The sequence below is a fragment of the Aquarana catesbeiana genome, linkage group LG04, assembly GCF_042186555.1.
Source record: "Aquarana catesbeiana isolate 2022-GZ linkage group LG04, ASM4218655v1, whole genome shotgun sequence".
NCBI classification, from domain to species: domain Eukaryota; kingdom Metazoa; phylum Chordata; class Amphibia; order Anura; family Ranidae; genus Aquarana; species Aquarana catesbeiana.
In genome coordinates, this window is record NC_133327.1 from 313565594 (window position 1) to 313579395 (window position 13802).

The 13802-nt window shown below is 40.6% G+C and overlaps 1 protein-coding gene across 7 annotated transcripts in view; it reads left to right on the forward strand.

Annotated features, from left to right (window-relative positions):
* SENP6 (SUMO specific peptidase 6) overlaps nucleotides 1-13802 on the forward strand; it is a 172576-nt gene that overhangs the window by 107799 nt on the left and 50975 nt on the right. For all 7 annotated transcript variants that reach the window (XM_073626821.1, XM_073626822.1, XM_073626823.1 and 4 more), the window contains 2 exons: nucleotides 4298-4417; nucleotides 9105-9197. In XM_073626821.1, the coding sequence (XP_073482922.1) occupies nucleotides 4298-4417; nucleotides 9105-9197 (213 nt within the window). The remainder of the gene's footprint in view (nucleotides 1-4297; nucleotides 4418-9104; nucleotides 9198-13802) is intronic.

Below are 13802 nucleotides of genomic sequence, written 5' to 3' on the forward strand. Positions count from 1 at the left end.
GGTAGCTGTGGAGCATACTGCAGAAGGGTCCTGTGCATCTTTTGCTCTGTTTTCAAAAATTCAGACCTGATTCACCCCTGAAACGGTGAACAGGGATGCACCAGACCCCCTGCTGCAAGCTGCTCTGCATATAGTGTGATCCCAGTCTTATTCTGGTGACATTTGTGTGGGAGCATTTCCCCATGCTTTGGAGAGATTTTCTCTCACTTCCACTTGTTTCAACAGGACAGAAAATAAATAATAACATCCATTGTGACACACAGAAGAAAACATTTTTTAACCACTCCTTAACGTAAATTAAAAAAAAAAATTTGGCTCCAGGTATACTTTATTTTGCAACAAATAATGGGAATAAAAAAATGGCACCAGTTTAACCACTTGACCACTGGGCAATTAAACCCCCTTCCTAACCAGACCAATTTTCAGCTTTCGGTGCTCTCACATTTTGAATGACACTCAGTCATGCAACACTGTACCAATATGAAATTTTTGACCTTTTTTTCACACAAATAGAGCTTTCTTTTGGTGGTATTTAATCACCGCTGTTTTTTTTATTTTTTGCGCTATAAAAGAAAAAATACTAAAAAATAGGAAAAATCAGCGCAAACTAAAATAAATATAAGATAAATGCAAGCTGAACACTTTAGGTTTTCACCAAGCCCATAAATCAAACTAAAAAACAAAATTAAAGTGCAGCGCAAATGATAAATAAAGTCCATGAAAAGAACAATCCTTTGTGGTAAAACCAATCCTATGTGGAACAGCGATCCTCTTCACTCACACACATATAGAATGCTTACCAGAAAGGGTGGACCTCTTAAATTACAGGAGGTCATACGAGCGTGAATCCCATACAGACTGGATGGACACAGCACGGCCCTTCTGGCTATCCTCAATGGTTACCGACAGACACCTCTTCAGTGCGGCAGTATAACAGGCAAGCTTCCAGTGCAGTTCAAAATGCAGCAATCACCCAAGAAAAAAGGGGATAAAACCTGCACCATCCAGCCGTGTCCTCTCTACAGGGTGAGGCCACACATTCCAACACATTTACAAAATTTGTAAAATGTATAACCAATTTAAACAGGGGCTCCAGGCTACTTCAGAAAAAATTAAGTCAGCAGCTACAAATACTGTAGCTGCTGACTTTTAATATTAGGACACTTACCTGTTCCAGGGATCCCACCGTGTCTTCACCCCAGCCGATTTTTCAGTCGGCTCTTGGGTGCTGCCGCCAACTTTGCTTGTAGAGAAAACTTGCAGTGAAGCCTTGTGGCTTCACAGCCGGTACCTTACTGCGCATGCGCAAAGTGCTCTGCGCTTTGTGAATGGCCAGGTGGCAGGGGAAAGAGGAGGGGGGGCTGAACTTCCGGGTGATCTAGCCGACCCTGGAAGTGGGAGCGGGTACCTGTCAAAAACCAATGCTACTTCTTTAATTCAGAATTCCTTACGTTATCCTTAAATGATGAATTTTGCGTACAAAAATGTTTATAGTTTCCATTTTATAGAAGTGATTTGGGAAGAAGGTTCACCAAGCCTAATCAAAATGTTATAGAATCACTCTGGCTAATTATTAGAATTTTCTTTGTCTGAAACTTTCTCCCATTTTAATGTATGCTTATCCTGTAAACAAACAGCTGCCCATTTTTATTTTTTAGTTAAAATGTCACTAAACAATATCTATTCTCCAAAAAACAATCCATATGCATCTACTACTTAATGGCCATATAATTTATTTTTCCTGAAGATATTTCTTACTGTGGTTTTCTGTCCTTCACAAACTCCTGAACCTTTTTTTTTTAGGCTTACTTTTTTCTTAGTTTTAATCTGATCTGGTCAGTTACACATATATTAGAAAGCATACACTATGGATGAAAGAGCAACAGAGACACCTTTTGGACAGCAGCATTGTTAATCTGGGGAGAGGGATGTTGGATGTACCAGCAGATTTAGATGCAATAACAAATTGAAGTCAAGCGCCACCTAAACCCTTTTTATGCAGTTGCAGCAACAGTTTTGTTCCTTTTGGGCTGAAGGTTTTACATAAAAGCTCATTATAAGCACTTCTGTCAGTGGTAAATGGTTTGTCTCACCCCTCCAATTGCTCCATCTGCAGCTTGTTCTGTTGAAAAACAGTAGTCTTACTGGCAGGATCACCAAGTGAAATTAATGGAAAAAAAGACTTAAAAAAAAAAGCTTTTGCATGTATCACGATTTTAGGCCCCTTTCACACCAGCTGACCGATCAGGTCTGCCTGTCCATCTTTCAGGCGGGCCCAATCAGACCATTCATTGTTCTCTATGGAGCAGTGGATGTTAGCAAATGTGTCTGCTGACACCCGCCGGCATCCGATCCGGTATGCTAAAAACAGACGGGGATCCGTTCCCCATCCATCTAGCAGATCGCATGACAGTTGGATGGAAACGGACATTCCGTTTCCATCCAACCGCCCCATAGAGAACAGCAGTCTTTGTCTACAGCAGAGCAGACATGGACCTGTCATCTCGCTGATCAGTGGAGAGATCCCTCGCTGAGCAGGCGGATCCACTTGATGGATTCTACTCTGTATGAAAGGGGTCTTTGGAATACAGAATTGAATAGAGTTTTCATTTTTTCAACCAGAGTTTAGTGTCAATTAAAAGATTAAATGTGCTCTGATCTGCCATCTGGTGGACTTAAAAAGCTATGCAGTCTACAAAGCTAATACAGGTGTATATATATAATACTGTATATACATCTTTCTAGCTTTTTTTTTTTTTTTTTTTTTTTTTTTTGAAGAATAAGATTTTATTCCGTTTTCAAATATAAAAGTACAGGCATTGAAAGAAGATAACAGCTTTCATCATGGTGGTCCCATATGTCATCTCTGATAGAAAAATTCAAGAGACACAGTCATTCCACATAGACGTCAGACAGTGGAAGCAAAGCAACTTACATTGGGGGATAACCAAAATTCATTGGAATAATAGGATATTAATTGACATAGAAGCACAATCCACACCTCATGATGAGTGTAAGTGGATAAGAGATCCAGAGCTCTCTGCATGGGTGTGTTGCCGAGGTCTCAGACCAGAGTTGTACTAGCTGGGGAATGGACCTGATCATGAAGTAGGGCAGAAAAGGAGAATGTAAAGAAAAGGAAAGGGCAGGTAAGGTAAAGGGTGGAAAGAGAGAGAGGAGAGGGTGTTGCAAGAATGGAGAGACATAGCTGACATGTGGCCAGAAGATTTCACGTTTAAGAGAAAATGGTGAAAAACCAAGGAGAGTCTGAAAAAAATATCCATATACCCCAGGTGACCATGTACATAGAAAAATGTGTCAAGGTGTTGTATGCGTATAAGTTAAGCAATCCGTTTTGGGATCGTGGGAGCGTCCGTCAGCAATGCCTAGCAATTACATTTTTAGCTGCTATTAGAAGCATAATAGTCCCTTTTTTTTTTTTCCTGGATAAAGATGTAGCATTGGTTTTTTGAAAAAAAGGACGTGGAGAGACAGAGCATGAAAAAGCACAGTGCGCGTTATATAAGCAAGTACAGAGCATATGGAAGCACTTTATTAAGAGACTTTACATGAAATGCTTTGCTGCACACTTATGTACTTGTGTTTTTTTTTTTTGTTTTTTTGTTTTTTTTTTTTTTTTTTTTTTGCACAAAGCACTGAAGCACTTGTATATGTGTGATACTTTTGATATGTGTTAGAGTATTTTATTTTTTATATATTTTTATTGTGGTGATAGCCAAGTACACAAATGGAAATAAGGAGTAAATAAAGACACATGAAAAATAGCACTGCATATTTTTAAATACTCAGTACAAGGCAAAATTGTGTCAGACTGCATCAGCTAGTTTACATAACAAGGTGCAGGTGCATATATACAAAGTTCTCACTGTTCATATAAACACTGCTGCCCCCCCCCCCCTTTTTTTTTTTTTTTATCAAACTTGTTTTAAAAAGCTTTTAGACTGCAAGTGAACAGTATGTCATAGATGCCATTCTGGTTTCCACTGACAGCTCTGGGGACCCAATCTGTCAGTGATAACTGGACTTTAGAACTCTGCAAAGTGATGGCTTCTCTGGTTTTCAAAGGGGACATTTGTAAACCTATTCCCCAGCTCAAGGCACCATGCTGGGATTAGTTTAAATACAGATTGTGTCTGTAACGGTGAACTAAATCATGCACAGAGTCACAGGTAAGGGTTTTGTTAGGTTATGTACATCTCTATAAGTGAAGCGAATGTATGCAGTAAACTTTTTGTCATTTATCATTACAGCCTTTTTTTTTTTTTTTTCAAACCAGGTATTTAGTTCTTGAGAAATTAAGAGAACATGCAGACAGGATCCATATTTTTAGTTCTTTTTTCTATAAACGCCTCAATCAGAGAGAGAGGAGGAACTTGCAGGACACCGCTAACTTGACGTAAGTTTGCCGTTAAGCCGATTTAGTCAGTTCTTGTTGCTTTTTCTTGTGCCATATGCTATGCAGATTATATAACACTTTTTTCTGTTTTAAAAAGTCAGTAGCATATAGCAGCTTTCATTGACATCACTGCACAAAACTAATGTAAGCTGGAATTTGATTTGTTACTGCAATTCTTTTCCTTTAATGCAGGGGTCTTAAACTCAAATTGCCTGAGGGCCGCATGACAAGTTTTTATATCCCATGGGGGCCACATGCAAACTTTCAAAACTTCAAAAACAATAAACTATACCAGCAATAATATACTATACTATACCCAGCACTGGTCTCATCAGACGCATTATTAAACCCAGCACTGGTGTCAACAAACATATTATTAAACCTTAGCACTGGTGTCAGCAGACGCATTATTAACCCAGCATTGGTGTCAGCAAACGCTTTTTTAACCCAGCACTGGTGTCAGCAAACGCTTTTTTAACCCAGCACTGGTGTCAGCAAACACTTTATTAACCCAGCATTGGTATCAGCTAATGCATTATTAACCCAGCACTGGTATCAGCAAATGCATTATTAACCCAGCATTGGTGTCAGCAAACGCAATATTAACACCCAGCACTGGTGTCAGCAAACGCTTTTTTAACCCAGCACTGGTGTCAGCAAACGCATTATTAACCCAGCACTGGTGTCAGCAAATGCTTTATTAACCCAGCATTGGTATCAGCTAATGCATTTTTAACCCAGCACTGGTATCAGCAAATGCATTATTAACCCAGCATAGGTGTCAGCAAACGCAATATTAACCCCCAGCACTAGTGTCAGCAAATGCATTAACCCCAAGCACTGGTGTCAGCAAATGCATTGTTACCCCAGCACTGGTGTCAGCAAATGCATTGTTACCCCAGCACTGGTGTCAGCAAATGCATTATTAACCCCCAGCACTGGTGTCAGCAAACGCATTTTTAACCCAGCACTGGTGTCAGCAAATGCATTATTACCCCAGCACTGGTGTCAGCAAATGCATTATTAACTGCCAGCACTGGTGTCAGCAAATGCATTATTAACCCAGCACTGGTGTCAGCAAATGCATTATTAACCCAGCACTGGTGTCAGCAAATGCATTATTACCCCAGCACTGGTGTCAGCAAATGCATTATTACCCCAGCACTGGTGTCAGCAAATGCATTATTAACTGCCAGCACTGGTGTCAGCAAATGCATTATTAACTGCCAGCACTGGTGTCAGCAAATGCATTATTAACTGCCAGCACTGGTGTCAGCAAATGCATTATTAACTGCCAGCACTGGTGTCAGCAAATGCATTATTAACTGCCAGCACTGGTGTCAGCAAATGCATTATTAACTGCCAGCACTGGTGTCAGCAAATGCATTATTACCCCAGCACTGGTGTCAGCAAATGCATTATTAACCCAGCACTGGTGTCAGCAAATGCATTATTAACTGCCAGCACTGGTGTCAGCAAATGCATTATTAACTGCCAGCACTGGTGTCAGCAAATGCATTATTACCCCAGCACTGGTGTCAGCAAATGCATTATTAACCCAGCACTGGTGTCAGCAAATGCATTATTAACTGCCAGCACTGGTGTCAGCAAATGCATTATTAACTGCCAGCACTGGTGTCAGCAAATGCATTATTAACTGCCAGCACTGGTGTCAGCAAATGCATTATTAACCCAGCACTGGTGTCAGCAAATGCATTATTAACCCAGCATTGGTGTCATCAAATGCATTATTAACCCAGCATTGGTGTCAGCAAACGCTTTATTAACCCCCTGGCATTACCCCCCACACTCCATAATTACCCCCCACACTGCACAAATCTCCCCACACTCCATAAAATACCCCCCACACTGCACAAATTTCTACCCCAGTCACCCCACTAAGGACTTTGCCTCAGTGTGATGGCTCACTCACCTCTCCTGGCAGTCAGGATCATCTGCCTCCCGAGTCCTATTATCCTGGCTTCCACACAGACCTAGTTACAGGGGACCCAGAGAACACAATCTCCTGTCCTGAGGTGGCAGCAGGACCCTGGATCGGGGCTCTGGTCAATCGTCAGTGGCTAGATGGGTGGATAGATGAGCGGATCCTTCCTCCACTCTGTTCTCTCTCTGGGCTGCTGCAGCGTGGAGAGGACAGAAGAGATTGAGAGGTAAAGCTCTTCAGCGCCTCCCCCCCCTGCAGTGCCTGGGTGCAGTGCAAAAAGACGTCTTGGATCGGCGCTGACAGGGCACCCCAGAAGAGGAGGATCGGGGCTACTCTGTGCAAAACCCTTATACAGAGCAGGTAAGTATAGCATGTTTGTTATTTAAAAAAAAAAACACATATATAAAATTATAAATAAAGTGAGTACACCCCTCACAACACTAACACCACTTTGCTACAATATAAAGTAGTGAGTGTACAGCTTGTATAAGGCCTCTTTCACTTGGGCTGCTGTTCAAAGCATGTTTTGTTTAGAAATTCCAAGACTCCAGGCACAGCATTCACTTGCAGTTGCACATTGCGATTAGCTGCGTTTACAGTGAAACATTCTTGCCATTTCTGATGTGCTTCCTGTTTTTCTTTCCTTGTTGCCGCTGCTATCCGCAGGTGAAATAGTACACTGCAATTACCTGCGGTTATGTACAGAAAGCTGCGCTAAATCAGTCCTGGACACAGTCAAATTAATTTTTTTAACTGCACAAAACCCCACGTAACGTAACCGTCGCTAAACGCAGTGTGTGAATGGGGCCATAGAAAAGTGTTCTGCAAGCAAAAGGGGGTCCAACCCAGTGCTAGCACCTAATAAAGTGGCTGATGAGTGTATATTAATTGTAATAAACCTGTAATAAATCAATAAATATGTGGCATCCACCAATTACTAGGAGACTTATGAGTTTCCGCTCTATTAGTCAAATCTATGCAACTTATGAAGGCCTTCGTTTCAAGTGGAATTTTTGAAATATGCTGCACAAATTGGTGTTGGAAAAGCAGGCTGAGCAGAGAAATAATATTATGCACCTCCATTTTCCACAAAACATTTTGTTCACTGAAAAAAGCTACAACAGCCAGCTGTCCACTAGAGCTGCACGATTCTGGCTAAAATGAGAATCACAAGTTTTTGCTTAGAAGATAGATCATGGTTCTCTCACGATTCTCGCTGCGTTTTAGTTTTATTCATTGAAGTGTATTTTTCCCCAAAAAATTGCGTTTGAAAGACCGCTGGGCAAATGCAGTGAAGCATAAAATATTGCAGCAATTGCCATTTTATTCCCTAGGGTCTCTGCTAAAATATATATAATGTTTGGGGGTTCCAAGTAATTTTCTAGCAAAAAATATTGATTTTAACTTAAAGAAGTGTCAGAAAAAGATTTAGACTTTAAGGGGTAAACTTCCTGCATTTACACTTGTTGAAAACTTGGCAGACTGCCCTGACTTTTTGTTTTTTTACAAACAAGTGTATCCCTTTGATCTAAGAAGGATGGTTAGTTACAATGTTTCATATTCTAAACTTGGCAGACTGCCCAGATGTTTTCTTTTGACAGCTGAGTGAGCAGATTGTCTCTCCACTTGTTATATGAAAAAATCGACAAACCCGGCAATATAGATCGTGGGTGGGGGGGCGTTGAATCGAGATCGCGATTTTTTAACGATTAATTTTGCAGCTCTAATGTGTGCATATATATATATATATATATATATATATATATATATATATATATATATATATATATATATATATTAGTATTTTTAATTTTGGAATAATTTAGTTTTGCACTTTGTTTCTATAAAGTATGTAATCTCTACACTGCTTGCATTATGACTAATTGTGATATATTTGGTATCACTGAGCTTCAAAGGTGCTATGGGCACAGCATTGCATCTCTCCAACGTATCATTTTTTTCCCCAGAGTTATGCAGTCTGAACCTATTAAGGAGGTTCTGGACTGTGGAAGCTATGACCCAAAAAAGGCAGAGGGCCAAGCAGAGGCTAGCGTACTAGTCGTCTGTATTGCCTGTGGTCAGCTGATACTCTGCTGACTTACTATGCCTTGTGCAGCACTCTGTGAAGGCAGCCATCTTGACAGAGGCAGGGTTTACTTCCTCATGTCAGAGCCTCCAGCAAGGAGAACATTAAGCAGAGTGGTAGTGATCTATATCTCACACTGCAGATATGCAACTTTTGAGTTAATTTTGAAGCAAATGTGTTTTCCAAGTTAGGTTGAATCACATCATATGAAGCCTTTCAGTTGTAGCTCTATAACTTGGCTAATTAGTAGTGGGTATGGTGGTTGCGAGCCCTGTTGATCATTACAGCACAGGCCATGGGAGTTCTACCTCACAGTGAGGAAATCTCAAGTGAATAAACTCTCTAAAGCAAATTTAGTTTTTACATATAAATAATGCCAAAATTGTAAGAATTTTATATTTTAATTATATTTTAGAATTCCACTACAAGCAAAAAAATAAAGAGGGCTCCTTGAGATGCTTGTATTGTTAATTGCTTGGAGATCATTGTGTGTTTCACATTCTCATATTTTCCTCCTTGATGCAATAGCTTTCTGTTTCAGGAGTTTCTGGGATAAATAGTTTTGTATTTGGTAATTGCTAGATGTGTTTCGCTTATTGTTGGTCAGGAAAAAAAATCAAGCAAAACTTGAGTAATTTGTTATTTCCCTTTCCCAGGCTGCAGCAAAAGAGGCACGGAAGAGTTAAAACCTGGACTCGGCATGTGGATCTCTTTCAGAAAGACTTCATTTTTGTTCCACTGAATGAAGCGTATGTAGAATCTTGAAATGTAAATCGCTAACTACTTAGCTTACTCGTTTAAATATAAGGAACTGTTGCTACATGAAATCCAAATCTTGGGGTCATAAAGCAACCTAGTGGTATACCCCTGTGTCCAGGTCTTACCAGAGACTAGCAGACTGAGTGTGCAGTTGTGGACACTGGTTATCAAGGGCATAGCGGTAGCTCTGTGCTCTGCCTGGGAGATGGGAAGTTCCATGCCCAGAGTGCTGAGCGAGAAATACAGTGGTTGTACATGAGCACAAGGGTACTGTAAAAGGTCTGGACAACCAAACAAAAGGCCTAGGCCAGGCATGTCTAAAGTCCAGCCCACGGGCCAATCGCAACGCGCTTTCCGGTTTTGGATGGCCCGCTTGGTAATTTTATATAGGGTGTAGTCCTTCGCGCTATCAAATGAATCAATCCAATAAATGAATGTAAATAAAATTAACCTAATCTAATAAATAAAAAGTGCCGCCTGACCTAAAGTGTATACAGTGCACTAAAAATGGGTATGTAATAAAATGTGATCAGCGCAACTAGGTATAAACAAAACTATTGATAAGTGAAACTATGAAAAAAAATCCAATTAAAAATAAAATATGAGCCTGTGCAAAAAAAAGAAAAAAAACATGTGTCATTTGAAATAAGCAAATATGCAATAGTGATGAAGTGCAAAATAGAGCAAATAAATCCAGGTATGCTAATGACCGTACTACATAGAAGTAATGAAAAATGTACTAATACTGCAAACTGTGCACAAATCTTCAGATACTGTAATCCAAACGATTGCTTCCAGTTTGTTAGCATAGACAGGAGGTCACATGATCACAAAAACGCACTCCTCTGGCCAAATCTGGACTATTGGGGCTAACTTCAGCAGGATAATTTGTAGAAGGAAGAGGAGTCCAAATGCTCTGTAGAGTTTATGAAACCATGGTATAGTTGAAAAGTAGACTGTTGAAGTTAGCCTCAATAATCCAGATTTGGCCAGAGGAGTGCGTTTTTGTGATCATGTGATCTCCTGTCAATGCTGACAAATTGGAAGCAATCGTTTGGATTACAGTATCTGGAGAAGCATTAACCATCATGACTGGATTCAGGCATATTCCCTTGCTATATTGATTGATAAAGCAATACACACTCCAGTTTGAGGTAAGAGTCCAGAGAGCATTAAGTGGTGTTCATGAAGATCTCTTATTGAAGATTTTATTTGATACACGTTTATCATATCATTTATTGGTGGATTATAGACTCAATGGACTACTTTAATATCACATCATTCATTGTAGTTTTGCTTTGATACCATTGGGACTATTTGTGATAATTATCCACCTCTTTCATTACACAGTGTGTTCACTGTTGTGCTTTGTCTGTTTATCATTTGTGCACAGTTTCCGGTCATTTGCATACCTGGATTTATTTGCTCTATTTTGCACTTTATCACTATTGCATATTTGCACAGAGGATACTCATCTTTGCACAGTTATGTTTGCTTATTTGCACGACATACATATTTTTTTCTTTTTTTTGCACAGGATTGCACAGACTCATATTTTATTTTTATTTGGATTTTTTTTCATAGTTTCACTTATCAATTAGCTTTGTTTATACCTAGTTGCGCTGACCACATTTTATTATATACCCATTTTTAGCGCTTGGTAATTTTGACATGTATATCTTTTGTGGCCCCCAACGAATCCCCGCGCGCCAGGGGCCACAAAAGATATTCATGCTGGTGGCTGCCTTGGCGGGGACAGGGAGGGGGTGGGACGAGTGCTATACATACAGGAGTATTTCCTGTTTACATGGCGGCCTCTGTAAATAAAAATCCCGTCTCCTGCGTTGCCATTGGACGAGTGTTCTGTCCATCGTAGGAGGCAGGACTTTCTATTAAAGAGGCCGCCGAGAAAACAGGAGTTTCTCCTGCATGTCTTGCACTTGTCCCGCCCCCTCCGAGGCTGCAGATGGGCATGAATCTGGCTGCACTGATGGCAATGGTGAGTCTGCATTCAGGACAATGAGGGTGCTGCATTCGGGACAATGAGGATGCTCCATTCGGGACAATGAGGGTTCTCCATTCGGGACAATGAGGGTGCTCCATTCGGGACAATGAGGGTGCTCCATTCGGGCAATGAGGGTGCTCCATTCGGGACAATGAGGGTGCTCCATTCGGGACAATGAGGGTGCTCCATTCGGGACAATGAGGGTGCTCCATTCGGGACAATGAGGGTGCTCCATTCGGGACAATGAGGGGGTGCTGCATTCAGGACAATGAGGGGGTGCTGCATTCAGGACAATGAGGGGGGGGGCTGCATTCAGGACAATGAGGGGGGGGGGCTGCATTCAGGACAATGAGGGGGGGCTGCATTCAGGGCAATGGGGTTTGCTGCATTCATGGCACTTGTGGGGCTGCAGATGGGCACTGACCCTTATTTTGCTTCACAGTACTTTATTTAAAATTTTAAGGTTTTTTTCTGAAACTGAAGGTGCGTGTTGTACGCCGATAAATACGCTATATCCAAATAACACGCCCAAGCTCATCTCTTCACCACACACAGCCACAAAGGCAGGAGAATTCTTGTTGGGCAGTGTATTAGTGCTCGGACAAACACACAAAGACCAAATTTTTATGGTTCAAAGAATGTCAGGCAAAATGGTCTGCCCTTGCGCATGTTCACTTCATCAAATCTGGCCCTCTGAAAAAAGTTTGGACACCCCTGGTCTAGGCTTTAGGCATGAGCAGTGATACTGCAAGAGGAGGCCAAGAGGCTTAATGTTATTTTTACTTTCCTGTTTAAAGTGAAGGTGGAAACCACTGCAAGGGTACCCTTTTTCGTTTTCCTAAAACATTGGTCTTAAAATCATCTTAAATGTGGGCTAACAAGCCCTGAAACCTATTTCCCAGTTAGATTAAACTTACTGGAAAGCACTACACATTGAGCGAAACCCCCAAAATATCACTACTGCGTGGGAGGGACTGAAAAAGTTAGTTGTGGGATTTTTGCAGTTTTTTTGTGGCAAATGGAAAACCCTACTGAATAAACAAATGTGCATCCTAATATAATAATCCTAATAATTGTTAATAAATAATAAAAGGGATAACATACAGTATATTTGCACTGCAGAAATCTGCACAAGATAAAGAGTAGTTTACTTGAGACTCATAAATGTAAACCTTTGCAATCACATCTGAGTATGAATAAACTTTCTGTAATTCCAAATTTTAAAAGGTCCTGTAATCTGTGATTTTTAAAGGAACAGTAGTGTAAGGTCTGACGAACCCCAAGCTGCATGGGGAGAATAGGAAAGATGTACAGTGCCTTGAAAAAGTATTCATACCCCTTGACATTTTTCACATTTTTTCATGTTACAACCAAAAATATAAATGTATTTTATGTGATAGACAAACACAAAGTGGCACATAATTGTGAACTGGAAGGAAAATGATCAATGGTTTTACATTTTTTTTTACAAATATCTGAAAAGTATGGTGTGCATTTGTATTCAGCCCCCTTTACTCTGCTACCCCTAGCTAAAATCTAGTGAAACAAATTGCCTAATTAGTAAATAGAGTCCACCTATTTAATCTCAGTATGAATACAGCTGTTCTGTGAAGCCCTCAGAGGTTTGTTAGGGAACCTTAGTGAACAAACAGCATCATGAAGGCCAAGGAACACACCAGACAGGTCAAGGATAAAGCTGTGGAGAAGTTTAAAGCAGAAAAAAAAAATAACCCAAGCTTTGAACATCTCACGGAGCACTGTTCAATCTATCATCTGAAAATAGAAAGAGTATGGCGCAACTGCAAACCTACCAAGACATGGCTGTCCACCTAAACTGACAGGCCGGGCAAGGAGAGCATTGATCAGAGAAACCGCCAAGAGGCCCATGGTAACTCTGGAGGAGCTGCAGAGATCCACATCTAAGGTGGGAGAATGTGTCCACAGAACAACTATTAGTCATCTACACCACAAATCTGGCCTTTATGGAAGAGTGCCAAGAAGAAAGCCATTGTTGAAAGAAAGCCATAAGAAGTTCCATTTGCAGTTTGCAAGAAGTCACATGGGGACACAGCAAACATGTGGAAGAAGGTACTCTGGTCAGATGAGACCAAAATTGAACTTTTTGGCCTAAAAGCAAAACATTATGTGTGGTGGAAAACTAACACTGCACATCACCCTGAACACACCATCCCCACCATGAAACATGGTGGTGGCAGCATTATGTTTTGGGGATACTAAACCAACGACCCTAAACATACAGGCAGAGCTACAATGGAATTGTTTAGATCAAAGCATATTCATGTGTTAGAATGGCCCAGTCAAAGTCCAGACCTAAATCCAATTGAGAATCTGTCGCAAGACTTGAATGCTCTTCATCCAATCTGACAGAGCTTGAGCTGTTTTGTGAGGAAGAATGGGCAACAATTTCACTCTCTAGAGGTACAAAGTTGGTAGAGACCTACCCAAAAAGATTTGCAGCTGTAATTGCACCAAAAGGTGGGTCTCCAAAGTATTGACTTGGGGGCTGAATACAAATGCACGCCAAACTTTTCAATTTTATTTGTAAAAAATTTTGAAAACCATTTATCAT